Below are 20,124 nucleotides of genomic sequence, written 5' to 3'. Positions count from 1 at the left end.
TAAAAAAAATATTAATTTAAAATTAATCTAATTTTATTTCTGGATATTTTAGATGATTTTTTAAAAAAGGATTTTCAGGATCAGTTTAATTTTTAATTTTTTTGTATTTAACATTTCAGTAAAAAACAGTAACAACATATATTCATTTAAAATAAATCCAATTCTATTTCTCGATATTTTAGATGCAAATGTTTAAAGGAAACTTCTTTCACTTTATTACTATAATCAAAATTGTCCCTCTGTTTATTCAGTTTATTTCTTAATTTTTGATTATTTAACATTTGAGTAAAAAAAAATATTAATTTAAAATAAATCCAATTTTATTTCTGGATATTTTTGATGAAGGAAACCTTTTTCACAATTTAAATTGTCCTCTCTGTTTATTCAGTTTAATTTTTATTTTTTTTTAGTATTTAACATTTCAGTAAAAAAAAAAATATTAACTTAAAATAAATCCAATTTATTTCTGGATATTTTAGATGGAAATGTTTAAAGGACACCTAAAATTTAACAATTTAAATTTTTAGTAATGAAATGATATCACTTTATTACAAAAAATTTAAAGTCCCTCTGTTTATTCTGTTTAATTATTTATTCATAAACGGTGACGTGACGTAAAGTGACGCGCCGTGACGTCATCAGCCGGAGCCCGTGTTGTGTCAACACAAACAGAAGCTAAACAGCGCTGAAGTTTGGACTCTTCCTCTCATGTTTCTGACAGTTTGGTGAGAAAATAAGCTTCTCTTTTCTCATGTCACCACACAGGATCACATTTATATCTCTCATCTTTCTTCAGAGCGCTTTTAGCTGCTTGACACACGGAGTTATTTAACGTGTTTTACGTGTAAAAAGCCTGTTAGCTGCTGAGAAGCTGAAGCTAACATTAGCAGTTTGAGTTGATTTCTTCAATTATATTTTTATTAAATGTGTCTTTAAAACGATAATAATGCTGCTTTTCACCGCAGTGACTGTAACACACTTAACGTCAGCTATTATTACTGATTACTGGTGTGGTATAACAGCTAGTTATTACAGGATGCTAATGTAGCCCAAACAGCCGTTTTATATTCAGTTTATCTGAGTTAAAATGAATGATTTAATCTAAAATGATCGTTTGGATAAGATGTTGTTAAATGTTATTTAGGTGTCTTAAATGTTACTTTTATTATCCAAGTTAACGGCTTGTAATGACTTATTAACTGCTCATATTTATAGCAACGTAACGCACATATTAATTATTAATAAATGATTAAGTATTTGTACATATGGTTATTATTATTTTCATTATTAATATTAAGTATTTGTAAATATGATTATTGTTATTTTTTATTATTATTAATATTATTTTTTTGTTTGTTATTTTACAAGTACGTGTACATATATTCGTATGCTATATATGTATATATAGGTTAGGTTTTTAGATAAGCCCTCATGGGTTTCTGCCTTTCCTGCACACTATAATTTATTTATTATTATTATTATTATTATCTTGTTATTTTCATATGTACGTGTAAATATATATGTTTGCTATATATGTAAATAGGTTAGGTTTTTAAATGAGCCGTCATGAGTTTCTCCCTTTCCTGCACATATTAATTAATTTGTTATTATTTATTATTATGATATAGTTATTTTACTTATCCCATTGTATTTATGTAGTACGATTTTATTTTACTTTTATTATGTTATTTTTCTGTCATTCTATCCTTCTTTTTGATGTTATATATCTTTTAGCTGTTTTTTTATCTAGTTTTTTTGCTTTTATTGCATTTTATTATTATCATAATAATAATAATAATATTTTTTATTTATAGAGCACTTTTCAAAACGCATGTTACAAAGTGCTTTACAAAGACAAGTTAAAAACAGACATAAACCAACAGATAAAAATAATGTTAGAGAATGACATAGTTCTTTGCAATTAAAAGATTGTTCAAGGGAAGGTAAAGTTCAGGTAAAATCAGGAAAGGCTCTCCGATAAAAATATATTTTAAGAAGAGATTTAAAAGACATCACTGTTCCAGAGCCTCGGGGCCTCGACTGCCAACGCTCTGTCCCCCTTAGTTTTCAGCCGGGCCTCTGGAACAGCCAGGAGACCTAATGATTATTTATTATTATTTATTATATTATTTAGTCTTGTTTTGTCTTTTTTATCTTATTTGTAATCTAGCCTTTTTCCCATTGTTTACTATATTTGCTCTTCTTAATGCTCTTACGTCTTTATTTTTATTTTATTTTTTTATTAGATGTTTTGTAATATTTTTTATTTATGTTGTGCATTGGTCTCTATTTTTTTAAGTTCTTATGTATTTTTTATGATTTTATGGTCCTCACATGTTCTGGCTTGTTATATAATCTGTGAAGAACTTTGAACTTCACTAACCTTTATGAAGAGTAATAATTTAGAGATGAAGTGATCCAGGACAGAGCAGTTGAGGAGGGATATTGAGACTATTGAGTGTTTCTAGACCTTTCAGTTGCATCTCAGATGTTTTCAAAAAGAATAATGAATGAAAGAGTAATTAAAGGTTAAATGGTCCCAGAGAAAGTAATCTATAAACTTATTCTTTCTGCAGAACTGAATGAGGTGCAGCTCTCTGCTGCTGCGGTTTCTTCAGGATGGGCCAGCAGCTCTCAGGTCAGGTGACCCATCTGCCTGAGAAGCTGCTGAAACACGCCGGACTGGTGCGTGACAGCGGATACCTCACCTACGAGGAATTTCTGGCCAGAGTGGCCGAACTCAACGACGTGTAAGTCAAAAAATAGATAAATCAGGCAACCACAACAGGGTTTATGGGTAATGTAGTGGAAGAAAAATGTCAGCTTCAAAACTAAACTGGTTTATGTAAATTCATAGGTTTCTAAGTGATTTTCATTTTTGTTTTGTGGGTGGACTTTCTTATTCCACAGGCTTACAGGCATGTCCAAACTATTCCACAAAGGGCCGTGTGGCTGCAGGTTTTCGTTTCAACCAAGCAAAAGCACACAGTTTGACCAATCAACTGTCTGAATACTGAGATCAGTTGATTGACTGAGTCAAGGCTGGTGTGCTGCTGCTTGTTGGAATGAAAACCTGCAGCCACACGGCCCGTTGTGGAATAGTTTGGACATGCCTGCTTTAGGCCTTGTGTCAGTCTATTTACTATTTTACTAGCTCTCAGAGATAGAAACTTAGAGACGTGTCAAACTGGTTTATTCTCACTTGGTCCGTACAAAGTCAACTTTGTAAAATGTTTCATTTAACCGGTATGTTTTCAAGGTTAGGAATGTACTTGAATTTGAATATACTCCTGAAAAAATACTTTTATTTTTAACATAATCTGGTGTTTTATGTAAAAAGTCACTCATATAAACAAGAAATACCCTCCTCCTCTCTCTCTGTCTTTCTCTGTGTCTTTCTGTCTCTCTCTGTCTCTCTCTATCTCTGTCTGTCTCTCTGTGTCTGTCTCTCTCTTTCTCTGTCTGTCTCTATGTGTCTCTCTGTCTGTCTCTCTCTCTCTCGGTCTGTCTCTATGTGTCTGTCTGTCTGTCTGTCTGTCTGTCTCTATGTGTCTGTGTGTGTCTCTCTCTCGGTCTGTCTCTATGTGTTTCTCTGTCTGTCTGTCTGTCTCTGTGTGTCTGTCTGTCTGTCTGTCTCTATGTGTCTGTCTGTCTGTCTGTCTGTCTGTCTGTCTGTCTCTATGTGTCTGTGTGTCTCTCTCTCGGTCTGTCTGTATGTGTTTCTCTGTCTGTCTGTCTGTCTGTCTGTCTCTGTGTGTCTGTCTCTGTCTCTCTATCTCTCTCTCTGTCTCTCTCTATGTCTCTCTGTCTCTCTATCTCTTTCTGTCTCACTCTCTCTCCTTATCTGTGTCTCTCTGTCTGTCTCTCTCTCCTCAGTACGGCCAAACTGGCCTCTGGGCAGCAGAAGCACCTTCTGTTTGAGGTTGAGCCAGGCAGCGATGCGTCGGCCCTGTGGAAGGTGGCCGTCAGGGTCCTCTGCACCAAGGTGAGAGCACAGAAGCTTCTGCTCACACATCACACGCCAACTACAGCGTCTGCCAACACTTGATCATCTGAGAGAGAGGGAGAGACTGATGCAGGAGGAGAAAGTGTGGTCTGGGATATTTTTAGCTTTATTATGTGTTTCTCTTTATTACAGTTAGGCAAGATAATCAGTTTGGAGACTCAATAGAAACTGATTTAGAGCCAAATCTGGAGTTTAAATACAGAAATGTGTTTATTCTGAGCTTAGATATTTGTCTTTGTTAATTGTATTCAGTCGGGCTGGGTGATTGAATTTGATTTTGAAGGACTATTTTGTCTTTTAATGATTATGAAAACAAGATAATCATAATCATTTGTTATAAATCCAAAACCCTCTTTGCCTTATAGCAGTGTGCTTTTACACATTTTGCTTCATTTCAGAATTAAAAATACTGAATATAATTGACCAAAATGTTGAATATATGGTCAGGAGTTCTCAGTTTGTTGAGGTAGTTTACTACAACATCCAAAACCAGCCACAAACACAAAAAAGTTAGGATATTGTTTCTCATCCTGTTACATAATAGAAAACTGTACAAGGCAATATATTTATTGTTCAGATCTTCAAACTTTTGTTTTTGTAAATATACAATCTAGTTCCGAATTTGATTTGTTCATTTTTTTATTTAAGTTTTACACTGTACGTTTTTTTATTTTATTTTTTTATCTGGACTGTATCTGTAGACTGTAAAAATGTTTTGTCTGATTTATTTTATTATTATTTATTTATTTAATTTATGATTATTTATTTAATTTAATATGTATTTATTTTATTTATTATTTACTATTGTGTATTTATTTTTGTTTAATATTATTTATTTATTTGATGTATTATTATTTTATTATTATATACTATTGTAATTATTTTTATTATATTTTAATATATTGCATTTTTATGTTCAGTAATTTCCAGTAGGTGGTGGGAGAACACTGCTATTACTACATAGTTGATTTAATTGATTTTAATCAAATCGACCTTTTTTATTTTTTAGATAGTAAAATAAATAGATAGATTAGATATATGAGTCATGTGACTGCCTCTGCCTGCCCTCAGATCAACAAGGAGAACGGTATGGTGGAAGCATCGCGGATCATGAACCTGTACCAGTTCATCCAGCTGTACCGGGACATCACGAGTCAGGCTGCTGAGGTTCTGTCTGCAGAGGGCGCCACCGAGGGCCCGTCGGCCCAGCTGCCCTCCACAGACTCCTGCCAGGCCAGCATGTGGATGGGCAGGTAGGCTCCACTTTAAAAACATGTCTTCTTTAACTCTCTGGAGTCTTATAGGGCTATTTTGTCCATTTTTGAATCCTTTTCATGTCTTTTCGTGTCTTTGTAAGTCAAGTAAGTTGTACGTTTTGTGTCTTTTTTTGTGTCTTTTTTTGTCATTTTGTGTCTGTTGTTGTGTCTTTTTTGGTCATTTTGTGTCTTTTTTGTCATTTTGTGTCTTCTGTGGTTTTCTTGGTCATTCTATCTTCTCATTTTGTGTCTTTTTTGGTCATTTTGTGTTTTTTTTTAGTCATTTTGTGTCTTTTTTAGTTATTTTGTGTCTTTTTTTGGTCATTTTGTGTCTTTTTGGTCATTTTGTGTCTTCTGTGGGTTTTTTTGGTCATTCTATCTTCTCATTTTGCGTCTTTTTTTGGTCATTTTGTGTCTTTTTTAGTTATTTTGTGTCTATTTTTGGTCATTTTGTGTCTTTTTTTTGTCATTTTGTGTCTTTTTTTGGTCATTTTGTGTCTTTTTTTAGTCCTTTAGTCCAACATAAATGTGATTTTTAATCTTTTTTTTACTTTCAAAACACTATCATGCTCAATACATTTTTTTAAATGTTGCAAATGTGAACAAAGGATGCAAATATAGCATATAAGAGAGTTACATCCAGTTCTATCATTTTACACTAAATATATTTTAGCTTGTCTCCAGTTTTACTTGGTATATCATCATCAAACTGAAACTGGCCTCATGGAGTTTACAGCCAGAACTTTAGAGGTAAATTTACAGTAGGGCTCCACGCTGCTTTGTTTTCTAGTCTGGATGTCATGAAGAAGTCTGGATTTGGTGCTTTTGGAGACTCCAGAGGGTTAAGAAATCCCCCAAAATACAGTTTATCAAAGACATAATCTGTAAAACAGGCATTATTATTGATTACTCAGCTTTCTGAGTGAATCACATCTGATGAGTGTTTTTTGCAAGAGTAAACAAATAGAAGTTAAAAATGGTGATATTTCATTAAAATGACTTTATTCTACATGTGATTTCAAATATCGTCATAAAATGGTTTGCACTAGCCAGATCAGGTAAAAACACATTTATACAATTTATCTGAGTTATGATGAAATCTAAAATGATCGTTTTAATTTTTATTAAGATTTATTAAGATTCTATTAAATGTTATTTAGGTATTTTAAACGTGTTTTAAACTCATATTTATAGCAACTTAACAAAAATATAAAATGATTTATATATATATGTTTGTTATTTTTATATGTAGGTGTAGTGTATATATATGTATATATATGCTATATATGTATATATAGGTTTGGTTTTTAGATAAAAATACACTAAAAACACATTCATACATGTTGAAGCTGCCCTATTTTTATAATGCTAAAACTTTTGGGTACTTGGAAAAATGTTGTATTTACAGATTTTACATTTACATTTTATTCCAAATTTTGAACAATCATTTATCAGAGAAATGCAACGTGTGCCTTTTCTTCTTCTTTTTTTTTTTTAAGGATTTATGTCATTATAACTGTTATTCTGCACAACTCACAGATGTCAGTGCCGCTGGAAAACAGTATGATGAAGGATTTGACAACTTATCTTTTGCAGAATTACTATTTTATCCCCCTGAATGAATTCCCATCCAGAGGAGGAGCCGTGTGAGGCCGGGGATCATTTTTTTCATGCATTTTTATATCACTGAAAGATATTTTTCTTATGATTGCAAGCCATTAACTTTCATCAGGCGTTTCATTCCAAACATGTTTTTTTTTTAGCTGTTCCCTCCCTCCTCGAGTGTGAATGATTACAACTTTATCTGTGTTCTGTGTGTCTGTGCAGAGTGAAGCAGCTGACGGATGAGGAGGAGTGTTGTATCTGCATGGACGGGAAGGCCGACCTCATCCTGCCCTGCGCTCACAGCTTCTGTCAGAAGTGCATCGATAAATGGTGAGCCGGGGGATTAAAGTTTAAATTAAAGGAGCTGTATGGGACTTTCAGAAAATCCTTGTCATCAATTACACTCAGTCAGCTTCCTGTTTGGTTGGTGATGAAAACCTGTCAGCAGTGGCCCTCATTTATCAAAAGAAAGTCAACAGAAAGTGAGCGTTGTCTACACAAGGCTCGGCATTTGTCAGTTTGGACGTGAGCGGAGGGTTCGATCAGATCTCACGTCTGCTCTCAGCTCATGGTCGCAAATCTGAGTCAGCATGAAGTCCACACGTCGGAGTCAGAGAATTGATCTGAGACTATTGTATCGATGCCTGGAGCTGATCAAACTCTGCTGAGTTAAAAAAAACAAAAAACAAAGCATGTTAAGGCTACATCATTTATCGCTAAAACCTCATTAAAATAAATACACCCTGCGACCGTGAAATTCTTTAACCAGACTACTAGCCGAGGATATTCAGGGTTGGTACGGGTGCTTGAAATCCTTGAAAATGCTTGAATTATAATGTTGAATTTCAAGGTTTGAAAAGTGCTTGGATTTATGATTAAGTGCTTGTAAATGCTTGAAATTCTTACTGTATTTCTCTTGCAATCTGACTATAGATAAACTAATTTTCAATGGAAAATATATAAAGTGAATAGCCTATAGCCTATAATCTGAAATGAAGACCGCTCCGCCTGCGTCTTCTTGTTTCTGAGATGTTTCTTGTTGCTCTCCCCTGTATCTTCTTACTGAAGGGAGTTTTTCTAATTCCTAGTGGATGTGAGGGCTCCTGAAGTAGCCTATTTGTGGGTCTTTCCTCCTAGTTTGGGTCGTGTTTAGTTCCACCAGCTGCTGGTTGATGATTTTCGTGAGCTTACTTTTGCTCCTAACCCCTAGATTCCCATACCAGTATGTTTTATGAGATTAGCAAACTACTTTAGTTGTTAAAAGTGTAATACCATTGCAGGTGGTATGGTTAAATGAAATTACCCCTTTTAGTATCGAAGTTCTCATCTAAAAGATGAAATTTACAACTGTTGAAAGGTACTGGAAAAGCTTGAAAATGGACCTTGAAAGTCCTTGAAAAGTGCTTGAATTTGACCACTGAAAAAGTGTCAAAAAGTGTTTCTAAGCTCATTTCTATTCTCGTTTCTACACTAGTTTCTGCGCTTGTTTCTACGATAGTATCTGCGCTCGTTTCTACGCTCGTTTCTATGCTCGTTTCTATGCTAGTATCTGCGCTCGTTTCTACGCTCGTTTCTATGCTCGTTTCTACGCTCGTTTCTACGCTCGTTTCTACACTTGTTTCTACACTCGTTTCTGCGCTCGTTTGATAAAGGGCCAGTACCTTTTTAATTTAATGAATTCTACTATTGAACAAACACTAAGTCATGATTACTGTTTCTCTTGTGTTTCTGCAGGAGCGGGCAGAGCAGAAATTGCCCGATCTGTCGCCTGCAGGTGACGGCTGCCAACGAGTCGTGGGTGATGTCTGATTTCCCCACAGAGGACGACATCGCCGGCTACATCCTGAACCTGGCTGACGAGGCGGGCCACCCACACAGGCCTTAACACACAGCACACTGAGCCAATTAGATGACAAGAGAAACCAAGCGGCACCGAGCCGACTCCACACACAAATGTCACTTTCACTGAGGGAAACAGAGGGAGATTTTTTTTTCCTTTAAAAAGCTTAAAATCGCAGGAGAACCCAGCAGCGTTTCCTTTCGTTCTCAGCGACGGGTTCAGAAAATCAAACCTCGTCTCGTTAAAAAAAACCCAGGATGCTCTTTGTAACCCGAGTGTTGTAGATGTGGTGCTTTATGGGAACTGTGTGTGATAAATCCGTTGTCTGAAGTGAACATTCAGTACTTGTAATATGTTATAATAAATTATAATCTATTAAGTTAACACACAGAACAACCAAAAGGACAAGTCTAACAGTAATTATTGGGGTAATTTACCCGACGAGGAAGGGAGAGATGAGTGCACTTTATGATGAGACAGAAGAGATTAATGATGGTCAGCCCTCGAGAATATGATTCATATAGTCAGAGTCGTGGAAGTTAAATGAATATTTTGACATTTTGGGAGAATACAACTTTCTTGAGGAGAGATAAATGAGAAGACAGTTGTGTTTTAATGGTAAAAATGTAAGTTCCAGCCTGGAAACAGTTAGTCTGTCCAAAGATAACACAATCATCCCAGCAGCCCGGGGCGCCTCTAGACCGTTTTTAAACCCTTTTCGAGTCTTTTTCTCATACAGTACCAATGTGACCTATAGTTTTTGAATATTTTGGGGGTCCCTAAGCAGTCTGTAAGTTGGATATTACATAAATCAGGTATGACTGGAAAGCTGAGACTCTTGTGGATTCAATGAGCCCATTCTTTCCAGTCTTACCCAATTCATTTAATTCAAAGACTCTTTAGGGACCCTTAGTGTGCAGAAAATCACACATTTGTACGACTTGCTTGAAATTGCATTGGGGCATTTCTGTAAAGAGACTCATGGGTACCTAAAGAACCCATTTTCATTCAGATATAATGAGGTCCGAGGTCAAGGGAGTCCTTCGACAACAGACTAAAATGCTAAAATTCAGCCTAAATTTGGAGATAAATTCAACTCCCTTTGTGAAGATATCTTGTTGTGTACCAATAGATTCCTCAGATCTTCTAGTTTTATATGATACGTCATTAAAAAACAGTCTAGTTAGGTGGACCAGAGGGGGTCTAGGCTTAATGTTAAAGGGGCACTGACCCCCCTTACAACTGCCAATGCTACCTGCACCTCTCAAGCTCACTATTTAACACATTTTAACACCCGTTTGTTTAACCAAAGTGTCCAAACAAACTTAATTTGTGACCCAGGCTAGCAGTTTCCCTCTGTTCCCGGTCTTTATGCTAAGCTAAGCTAACCAACTGTTTTCTGTAGCCTTATATTTAACAGAGTGGCATCAATCTTCTCCTCTAACTCTCCACCAGAAAGTGAATTTCCAAAACATTTGCTTCGAAGTGCAAATCTAAGACAAACTCTAGTTTAACAGTTTGTGTTCAAACTGTAAATCAGATTTATTTCCACGTGTAAAGCTGTCCTGTCGTCTGTGATGTAACCTGCATGTTTAGACCCACAGGACATGACATGCCTTATGAGCCTCGTTATGTGAACCCGTTATAACCCGTTATAAAGTTCTGATCCGCTTCAGGATCAACACGGTGACTGATTCTAGTCCTCTGCCTGTACAGAACTAAATAGTTTTATATGATTTTAAAAGACTGGGCTTGCTGTGGTGTCTTCTTCACTGATGGAAATAACCACTATTAGTCATCTATGCTGTTCTCATATTTTTACTTTGTTTATATATATTTTTTATTTTATTTACCATAATTATATTTTAATCTTTATTGCTGTAGACGTACTGTAGTTTACACTCTTTGCTCTGTGATGCCTGTTATTAAAGATAAGAACTTTATTAAGATAGGCAGCATTTCAGTTATATATAAACTCCTGTATAATTCAAATAATATAGAATTTAAAACCTTTACAATTGTTTTGTTAAAAAAAATATTTCTGACGTTGAGGACTGGATGCTGAATTATTAAAAAAAAACAATTGTGAAAATGTATTCACCTTCATTTCTTTTTACTGAACTCTAAAGCGTTGTTTAAAGCTGTAAAAATGTTAATTTAGAGCTTTGTTGTGTGACATTCAGCGAGTTAATCAGTTTCACATTTAATCACATTTAGACAATTTAACAGAGTTTTACAAATATGAGATACAATTTTTCAAAACTACAAGAAAAAATGTTTTTTTTTCTCATGATAAGGATTTAATTATAATCATTTATTTGGAATAACTTCTTTCAAATTGACCATTTAAGGCTACAAAACTAACGTGACATATGCTTTTTAAATTTTACAATTTACCCATTTCCTGCATAGATATATTGATTTCTGTTCATTTAATTGACCTTAAACATGTGAATTTTAATTTGACCAAAAAACTATTTTTGGTTGTCGTCGCTGACAAATCGCACTTTGAAACCTCGCTGTAGCTTTCTCCGTGTTTGTGCACTACAACAACAGAAGATTTTATCTCTGTGGTGAAAAATATTATCTGACACTGTAAAGGTTTTACTGCAGTACAACATTAAATGTGCAGCAGCAGGAGACTTCCTTCTTTCTTCGTCACTGCGTGGTCCGTTCAACATGTATAAAACAAAGTTGTAATATTAAAGAATGATAAAATGTTTAATAATAGGTTATTATAGCATCTGATCCTACATAGACACACTATATGTAAATTTGCTGAATGGAAGGAAGTGTATTAAATTTGAATTGATTCGTACTGTATTATCCTTAATAAAGAAATACTCACTTTTTTGCACTTTATGACTTTGTGTTTATTATTATTATATGTTTTATTGGAGTGAAAGATGGCTGAAATCATTTACATTATATGTCTTTTTACGTCTTGAATTAATTTAAAAACAAGTTGTATTACTGATCATTACAGGCCATTTAATAATAAACAATCACATTGTCTAAATTGATTATAACAAGCATTTATTAACTCAAGTGTCTTAGAAAAACTGATTATGTATGTATGTATAAATGTTTCTCTATTTTTTGTCATTTTTTCTTTAAAATATGAATAAAAAAGAGCTATGTCCTTGTTAAGTGCAGTAATATGTTTTTGACATTACTTTGTAATCAATGGGTCACATCTATTTATTTATTAATTTTTTACTTTTTCTAAATTTCTAGATAAATATTTCTAAAAATCAGATGTACTTAAATCCAATAAAAAAAGCCATGCCCTATTTCCATATTAAGTGCAAGAATATTTTTTAGTATCGGTTTGAAATCCATGGATCTTATTATATCAAAGTTACTGGAAAAAAATCTGCCAAAAACATTTGTATAAAATAAATCAATCACACATTAGTAATTAAAACAGTTGTGCTACATGAGATCAATTTTGTATTATTTTATAAAAATGATTATTTTCAGGTACATGTGAAAGACAGTAGGATTATATTGTAAAAACAAACAAAGACGTAATAATTAAAAAAGTAATTTATGGATGGTCCCTAAATCGGTCACTGGTGGTTAATGTCTTTAACATGTAATCTTGCGTCAGTTTATTTTAATATTTATTTATTTGTTTTTGTTTCATTCTTTTCCATTTAATTATTCTTATATATATATATATTTTTAAAATATTATTTAATTTACTTTTATTTTTTGCATTGTTTATCTTTCTGCAACTCGTTTCTTCTTCTTTGTAAATGTGCATTGTATTGCTTTTTGATATAAATAAATAATAATAAAAAAAAGGAAAAAAAGAAAGAAAGTATGCGCCATCTTGGATATTTTTTAACGGCCCTGATGGAAACTTGATGACACACCCGACAGCTCTTGGCGGGTCGCTGAGGAGATCACCTGCCCCCAGGTACGTTTGTATTTTCTCATTAAACTTTGTGTAGCATTAGAAGATCGATCCATAGATATATATATATAAACACTAGATGGCTCACGCTCGCTGTTAGCCAACGGAGACCGACGTCCGTACACGGCGGCCATCTTACCACAGGCAGCTCGCCCACTCTTAACATCATTCATGGTGCACGTAGCATTTAAATAACCATAGTTTGCTTAATTTGAACCGATTTTCAAACGGTTTGGTTTGTTATAAACCTCAGAGTTGTGGTTATGTGCCTGCATACTGAAGAATAATTTTAACCATGGACTTTCATAAAAAAACATTAAGCAGATAGGTAGAGTAATAGCTATAGGCCTACACACACAAGGTAGTTAGCCTATATTAAATCATTTATAAAACATTTAATCATTCCATGTATATTATGTTAGTAATATTTCTTTTATAATAACAATAATGACACATAAAATTAACATATATGTATTTATTTTCATTATTAATATGTCTTATGCCTTCCTGTATATCCATATACATAAACACACACATACATATATATGTATACACACACACACACACACACACACACACACACACACACACACATATATATCTCACAGAACGGATATAAAGAAAGGTGCATGTATATCCGTATCCAGGGCCGGAGTGGGGCCACTTTTCAGCCCTGGAATTTCAGGCCCAAGACCGGCCCACTTTTTCCATGGCAGTGGAAATTGGATAAATGAAGCAACAGTTCAGCTCTTACTATCCTGTAGTTTTTTTTATTAATACCATGGTTCAACAGATAATGTAAAGGTTAAATAATAATCCACTTAAGATGAGAAGTTAACAAAAAATATTTCACTATTCCACAAGGATACAGTAGGTTGATAAATTAACAAAAGCATAAAATAAATAAAGCATTTGAAACATATCCCACTCTTCAATAAAGATGCATATTGAACTACTGTTTACAGTTCAACTCACAGTAGCTACACTATTTCTTACATTAAATAACTTTAATTCATATTGTTTACTCTGTTATCTTCTCTACCTGTCCCTGTAGTCATGGCCTCCTCATTGCAAATTTCGGGCTCATCATTTTCAGCAGGAGACTGACTTATCTGCTGCTCAGAAGCTACAAAGAAAAAATAATTTCACTGCATAGCCACAGATCAAGTTTGAGTTTTGTTATCAATATTTTCATAATATTTGCAAAGTCTATGAATCGCCATATATCAGGTGATATAAAAAGGCTTATATTTTAATTCAATTCAATGTTTTGCTTGCGAATAGGTTGACAACGCTTCAACGATATTAACCACGTTACAACGTTAGCCGAACAGTTACGTTGCATTAAGCCTATGTCTCTCTTTACCAGTTGCCACTTGTGTTTGTCCTCTCGAAAATAAATCAGTAAGCTTGGCACATTTGGCAGCATCCTCCTCCAATGCCTTTCTTTTCTTCAACCTGGCTTTTTCAGCCCCTCCTGGCCTCTTCCTCCCATACATCCTCCCCGACGTGTATCGTTGAGATAGGGCTGGCCCAGCTATCGGTAGCCTACCTGAGAAAACTTTTTGGAAAGACGGCTATGGACCCAACCAACTTTATTTGGGAGGGGAGAATTCCCTCACATGGTACAACCCATGCTGAGGCTGCGGTGTCAGAATGCAAAACGTGTTTAGCGTACTTTAAGAGAAGATGGACTAACGTGAAAAATGTCAAATAAATAAATAAATAAATTATCGGCCGGCCCAAAAGTGAAGCAGCCCACCGGGAACTCTCCCGATTCTCCCGATTACCCACCCCGGCCTGTCCGTATCCAGACATGTGTGTGTGTGTGTGTGTGTGTGTGTGTGTGTGTGTGTGTGTGTGTTTATGTATATGGATATACAGGAAGGCATATTTACACACATTTATTTAGACATATTTATATTGAAAATAACAACTCTGAGGTTTATAACAAACCAAACCGTTTGAAAATCGGTTCAAATTAAGCAAACTATGGTTATTTAAATGCTACGTGCACCATGACTGATGTTAAGAGTGGGCGAGCTGCCTGTGGTAAGATGGCCGCCGTGTACGGACGCTGGTGACTCTGCCTCGAGCCATCTAGCCTTTCTTATATATATCTATGGATCGATCTACCTACTGCAATGGTCCGAGATCAGTGCTAAAATAGCTAATTGCTAACCGCCGCCGTTGCTAAGCAGCACTTGTAAGGATTAGCGTCACCATGGCAGGATTGTCCGTCTCTGTTCAGCTCGTTAACTAACATCACTGTAACACCAGTCGCTGTTTACCAATTTACCAATATTAAGCATGAAAAGCTACTAAAAACGATCATATTATGTTTTCTAAATAATTAAGTGGTGGTAACCTCGTATCTAATGAGAGTATATAGTTTTAACCGTTCACTTGAGCCCCGGGAAAAGGACGCTAATGCAGGTGTTACGGATTAAAAAGTGACCCTGTTAAATTATGTCTTTCCCTGGTTAAACAGCAGTTTGCCTTCTATGTTTAAAAGGGCGGAATAGCTCATCTATGTGACACATTCATACTCAAACAGACTCCAAAGATTATTTTTTATTTTAAAAAAACTAAACAAACAGGCTACATAGCGTTATCTTCCATTTTTTCAACAGTTGCCCCGGCAATCACAGGCACATCCGGCTAAAAGTTCACAGGGTCGCATGTTCATCTGTAACACCGGGGAACCAAAATAAACGTGCGCAACTCTGCTGAAGTCTGCAGTAACAAACCAGAAGGATGTTGTCAGAAAAGATCGAATCAGGAGCGTTACTTGCTGAATTGAAGAGTTCAGATCCGAAAGTAAAGTATTAATGCCACACTGTTAAAAGACCTTACTTAACTAAAACTATGTGTTTGTTGCCTGAGTATAGTTAAAGTATGAAAACAGTAAAAGGGAACATTTTACTGCTCAATATTATATAAAATGTCTTTGTTTTAATATTACTGCTGCATTAATGTGAACGTTGCATTTTACAGCTGTAGATGTTTGAGGTTGTGCTGATTTTAACTCCTTTATATGCTGTTGGCTAGTTTATTTTGTACAACGTGAAATATTTAGTCTCTGAGATGCAGTGCAGTAGTAGTATATAATAGCATAAAATGAAAATTCTCAAGTTAATACAAGCAGATAAGTACAAGCACAAAAAATGTACTTAAAGTAGTAAAAGTAGTCAGTTATGCTATATTATTATTATTGGATCATTGTTATTGATGTATTCATATGTAAGAAATACTTTATTGTTGTCAAGTTAATTCTAACTCCTTGATATCATTTTGGTAGTTTATCTGAAGGAACTGATCATATTTTATGAACGGATCATATTTTTGTTATAATCTCAATTTCAAAACGAACTATAGCTGTTAATGTAGTGAAGTTAAAGTAGAATATTTCTCACTAAACTGTGTTACAATTTTGAGGTACATAAAGAGAAAGGCAGTGGAAACTCTTTGTTTTTATTCAGTTGAGAATTTATTCACTTTGTTCAAACTTTAAGTCTACAGAGAGATGAACACAAAACAAAATACAAATATCAGCAGGCAGACAAATTTACTCTGGTCTGCAAAACAAGTAAATATGTACATGATTTACCCCAGAAAATGTGCCAGAAAGAGATCTTTTAATTTGTCCTTCAATTTAAAATGGTATAAAATAAAACCCTTAAAACACCTTATTTTGAAAAGCTTCCATTACCATATAAGGGGTTACATGACTTTCAGGAGTAATTTGTGTCAGTATTTAACACTTATATTATGTTATATATACAATAATCAGGCAACAGTAGAAAAAGCTTCCTATTTATGAGTCCATTGTTCTGATGATTTAACAGTCTTGAAGGCAGGTAATACATTAATTAAAGTACATTTCATATTTTCTAATTTACTCTATCATTGTCTTAAAATCTGTTCTGTAATAACTAAAACTTTGAAGAAAAGAGTGGAAATAACGTACTGATCAGAATCTGCTAAACCAACGATGTATAGACTTTACATCAGAAGTAAATACACATTTATTACATTAACTGATAGTAAATGTTTTTGTGGTAAATCAAATGGTTGTTCTACTCAGTGTGATTGACAGGAGAGATGATCAGAGGGGCAGAGTTTTTACCAGCATCGTTAGTACAAGGACCGAAGTATGGGTAGAGTATCTCAGTGAAGCAGCAGCCAGTAAAGGAGTAGATAAGAGCTGCAGCATCAACGTCATAAAAGGAGACCAGACCCTCCTCATAATCCACAAACACCCCCACCTTCTCAGGCCGAGACTGAAGAGAGAGACGGACTGAAGGGCCAGCAAGAGCTTCATACTCATTTTCATTCCTCAACCATATTGTCCAGAAACCATCCTGAGGGTTCAATGTGATGTCTCCCTTCCTGTTGATCGACTCTCTGGCCACTCCTAAATCCCACTTGGTCTTCCCTTTAACCTGAACCTCGTAGTAAAATCTTCCTGAAGAGAAACTCTGCTTTGCTAAGACACAGGGACAACCGTTAAATCTCTCTGGGCTGTCTAGGAGATTCTTCCATACATCACCATGTTTAACTTGTTTTCCATCATCAGACAGGATGAGTTTGGGATGTGCTGTATCAGGATCGAGTGTCAGATCCACTGCAGACTGCTGGACCCTCTTCAGCTCAGCCTCAAACAGCTTCTTCATCTGTTTACTGAGCGTCTCCTCCAGCTGATTCACAGCTCTCCTCACAGTCCCCTCATATGAAGATATATGGACGCTGACTTCTGTCCAGTCTTTGATGGGTGGAGCAGCGTTCACAGAGGTGAAGCTTTGGGGGAGGTGGAGGTGGTCTTCAGACTGTAGGAGCTGCTCCACCTCAGTGCTTCTCTTCTTCAGCTCAGAGATTTCCTGTTCCAGCTCTTTGATGAAGCCTTCAGCCTGTTTCTCTGTCTTTCTCTGCTTCTCTTTGATCGTGTCGATGAGCTCGGCCTGGCTTCTCTCAACAGACTCCTTCAGAGCGGTGAAGACCTGAACACCATCTGCTGTCTCTCTGTCTGCATCTTCCTTACTGAGCTCCACTGAGTGTTTGATCTCCTCAATCTTCAGTCGTCTCTTCTGGATCATCTGCTGAATCTCAGCGTCTGTCTTCCCCAGCTCGGCCTTCTTTCCTTCATATTCTTCTTTCAGAGGAACAACATCGTGTGTCTTGTGGTCTGAAACAGTGCAGAGCATGCAGACACACATCTGGTCAGTCTTACAGAACAGCTCCAGTAGTTTATCGTGCTTCAGACACATCCTGCCTTCCAGGTTCTCCACAGGGTCGATCAGCTGATGTCTTTTCAGGGCCGATCTTGTCAGATGAGGCTCCAGGTGAGTCTCACAGTAGGACTCCAGACACACCAGGCAGGACTTCAGGGCCTTCAGTTTGGTTCCAGTGCAGACATCACAGGGAACTTCTCCTGGTTTAGAAACTTGCTGCTCTGAGCTGCTGCTGCTGCTGGCTTTCTGTTGAGCTGACTGTCTGAACTGAGCAGCCATCTCAGAGATGAAGGTATTCACCTGCAGCTCAGGTCTTGTGTAGAAGACCTTGTTACAGTTGGGACACTGATATGGGACATTAATATCCCAGTGTTTAGTGATGCAGGTTTTGCAGAAGTTGTGTCCACATGGTATGGTGACTGGATCAGTGAACACATCCAGACAGATGGAGCACAGAAACTGATCTTCAGTCAGCAGACAGCTGGCAGCAGCAGACATATCTACACTCTGAGGACAAGGATAAAACACAAATGTAAATACATATCTTATGGTTATTTGCAAAGGTGTAGTATTTCTAGTGACCACTGAATGTCCCAAAGCACCAATTTTGATTTAAAAAAAACCCCAAAGCTGCTCAGTGGTTATGGTTAAATAAATGTTAAGTCTTAAAAGTATCTCAACTCAGGCTGACCAGATCTCAACAAACCAATGTGGGACAAAAAGCAGTTTATGTTTAACCCCACCCCCATCCCCAATTAAAACTGAAAAATAACTATAAAATTATTTTGCTCGTTCATGTTGCTGCATTTTCTTTCCTTTTTCCTTTTTTTATTATTATTGATTCATTTGTTTAAGCAGCATTTTACTCTTGTCAAGGTATGACTCATTTTCATTACCATTATACTGTTATGTTGTGTGGTATATTAGAAAAAGGCTTAATCCTTTTACATTTATCATGTTTTTCATGATAAATCTTGATCTGAATAGTAACTTAAGCTGTCAACAAAGTGTTGTGTTGAGTATAAAGTACAATATTTGCCTCTAAAATGTAGTGAAGTAAAAGTATAAAGTTACATAAATGGCAGTTTGTTGATTGACATCAAACAGCTGCATGATGACAGTACTTCCTGCTTTCTCCACACCCATTGGATAAAAGTCAGTCTTTATAAACGTGGCTGCTCCTGCAGTGGTTTGATTTTCAAACTAGAATTAATCAATATGTGGGCCGATGGATAAAAATGCAGTTCAGTCTCACATAAAGAGGGACACCTGGTCTCCCTAGCTGAAGCTAATGCTAATGCTAGCTGTGAGTATATTCTGTCTGAACTTAACTTGTCAGAGTTCACTCACTGTGGTTTGGTTTTTACCTCTGTTTGTTTTTTTCTGACTTAATTTACATTTTAAAAATCTAATTTGACACATATGTATGGTGTAATATTGATTTAATGGTTAAACAGATGTAAAGCAGTCAGTTTGTGGTTTGAACTAAACTTTGACTAAATCTTCAGTGAGTGTATTTTGTCTCTGTAGGACAGTTTACTCACCAGTGTTTGACACAGATTCTGCTGCTGTTGTTGAGAAAAACCTGCTGGATTCAGTTGAAAGTTTCTTTAGAGAGAAACAGAGAGACTTGTCTCGACTGCAGCTCTGCTGTCGCTCACTAACTTTCAGTTTCATTTCTGGAAAGTTGACGTGGAGCAGAGACAAAGAAGGAGGGGTGGAGGAGGTATTCAGGTCCTTTAATGAAGTAAAAGTACTAATACTGCACTGTGAAAATACTCCACTACAAGGAAAAGTCCTGCATTCAAACCCTGACTGAAGTCAAAGTTAGTATGACCAACAAAATATGCTGAAAGTATGAAAGCAGAAGTGAGTTGTTGTAAGAGTAGCGGCTCCTTTAAGAGGCAGGACAGTAGATGTGTGAGTGGACGAGAGAAGAGAGAGCAGGAGGTGAAGAGAGTAACAGTGAATCTGCCCCTTTAGGTAGATAGATAGATAGATAGATAGATATACTTTATTTATCCCAAGCTGGGAAATTACAGTGTAGCAGCAGCATTACACACAGAGACAATAACAACACAATTAAGTAAAAAGAACAACCTAGGCATACTTCAAGCAATAGAATATAAAAATACAGTAAAATATAAAGTAAAAAATAAATTAAATAAAATAATTAAATTAAATAAAAAATTATTAGGGCCTCGGGGGAATCGCACCGAGCACTGGTCCCATACAGCAATAGCTGTAGGGACCAGTGCTCGGGG

General features: G+C 35.7%; 1 protein-coding gene and 1 pseudogene across 1 annotated transcript; one reads left to right on the top strand and one right to left on the bottom strand.

Annotated features, from left to right (window-relative positions):
- Positions 1-629: 629 nt before the first annotated feature.
- Positions 630-11,564, top strand: rnf141 (ring finger protein 141). Its single transcript, XM_059335930.1, has 6 exons — positions 630-725; positions 2,577-2,750; positions 3,877-3,985; positions 5,078-5,259; positions 7,090-7,197; positions 8,602-11,564. Exons 2-6 carry the CDS (start codon positions 2,620-2,622, stop codon positions 8,750-8,752), a joined length of 681 nt encoding a protein of 226 aa, XP_059191913.1. The 5' UTR covers positions 630-725; positions 2,577-2,619; the 3' UTR covers positions 8,753-11,564.
- Positions 11,565-16,105: 4,541 nt separating this feature from the next.
- Positions 16,106-19,653, bottom strand: LOC131973837 (E3 ubiquitin-protein ligase TRIM39-like; annotated as a pseudogene).
- Between the last annotated feature and the right edge of the window lie 471 nt (positions 19,654-20,124).

The sequence above is a fragment of the Centropristis striata genome, chromosome 6, assembly GCF_030273125.1.
Source record: "Centropristis striata isolate RG_2023a ecotype Rhode Island chromosome 6, C.striata_1.0, whole genome shotgun sequence".
In the NCBI taxonomy this organism is placed as follows: Eukaryota; Metazoa; Chordata; class Actinopteri; order Perciformes; family Serranidae; genus Centropristis; species Centropristis striata.
Note: the sequence above shows the minus strand (reverse complement) of the source record. Positions and strands in the feature narration are given on the sequence as shown.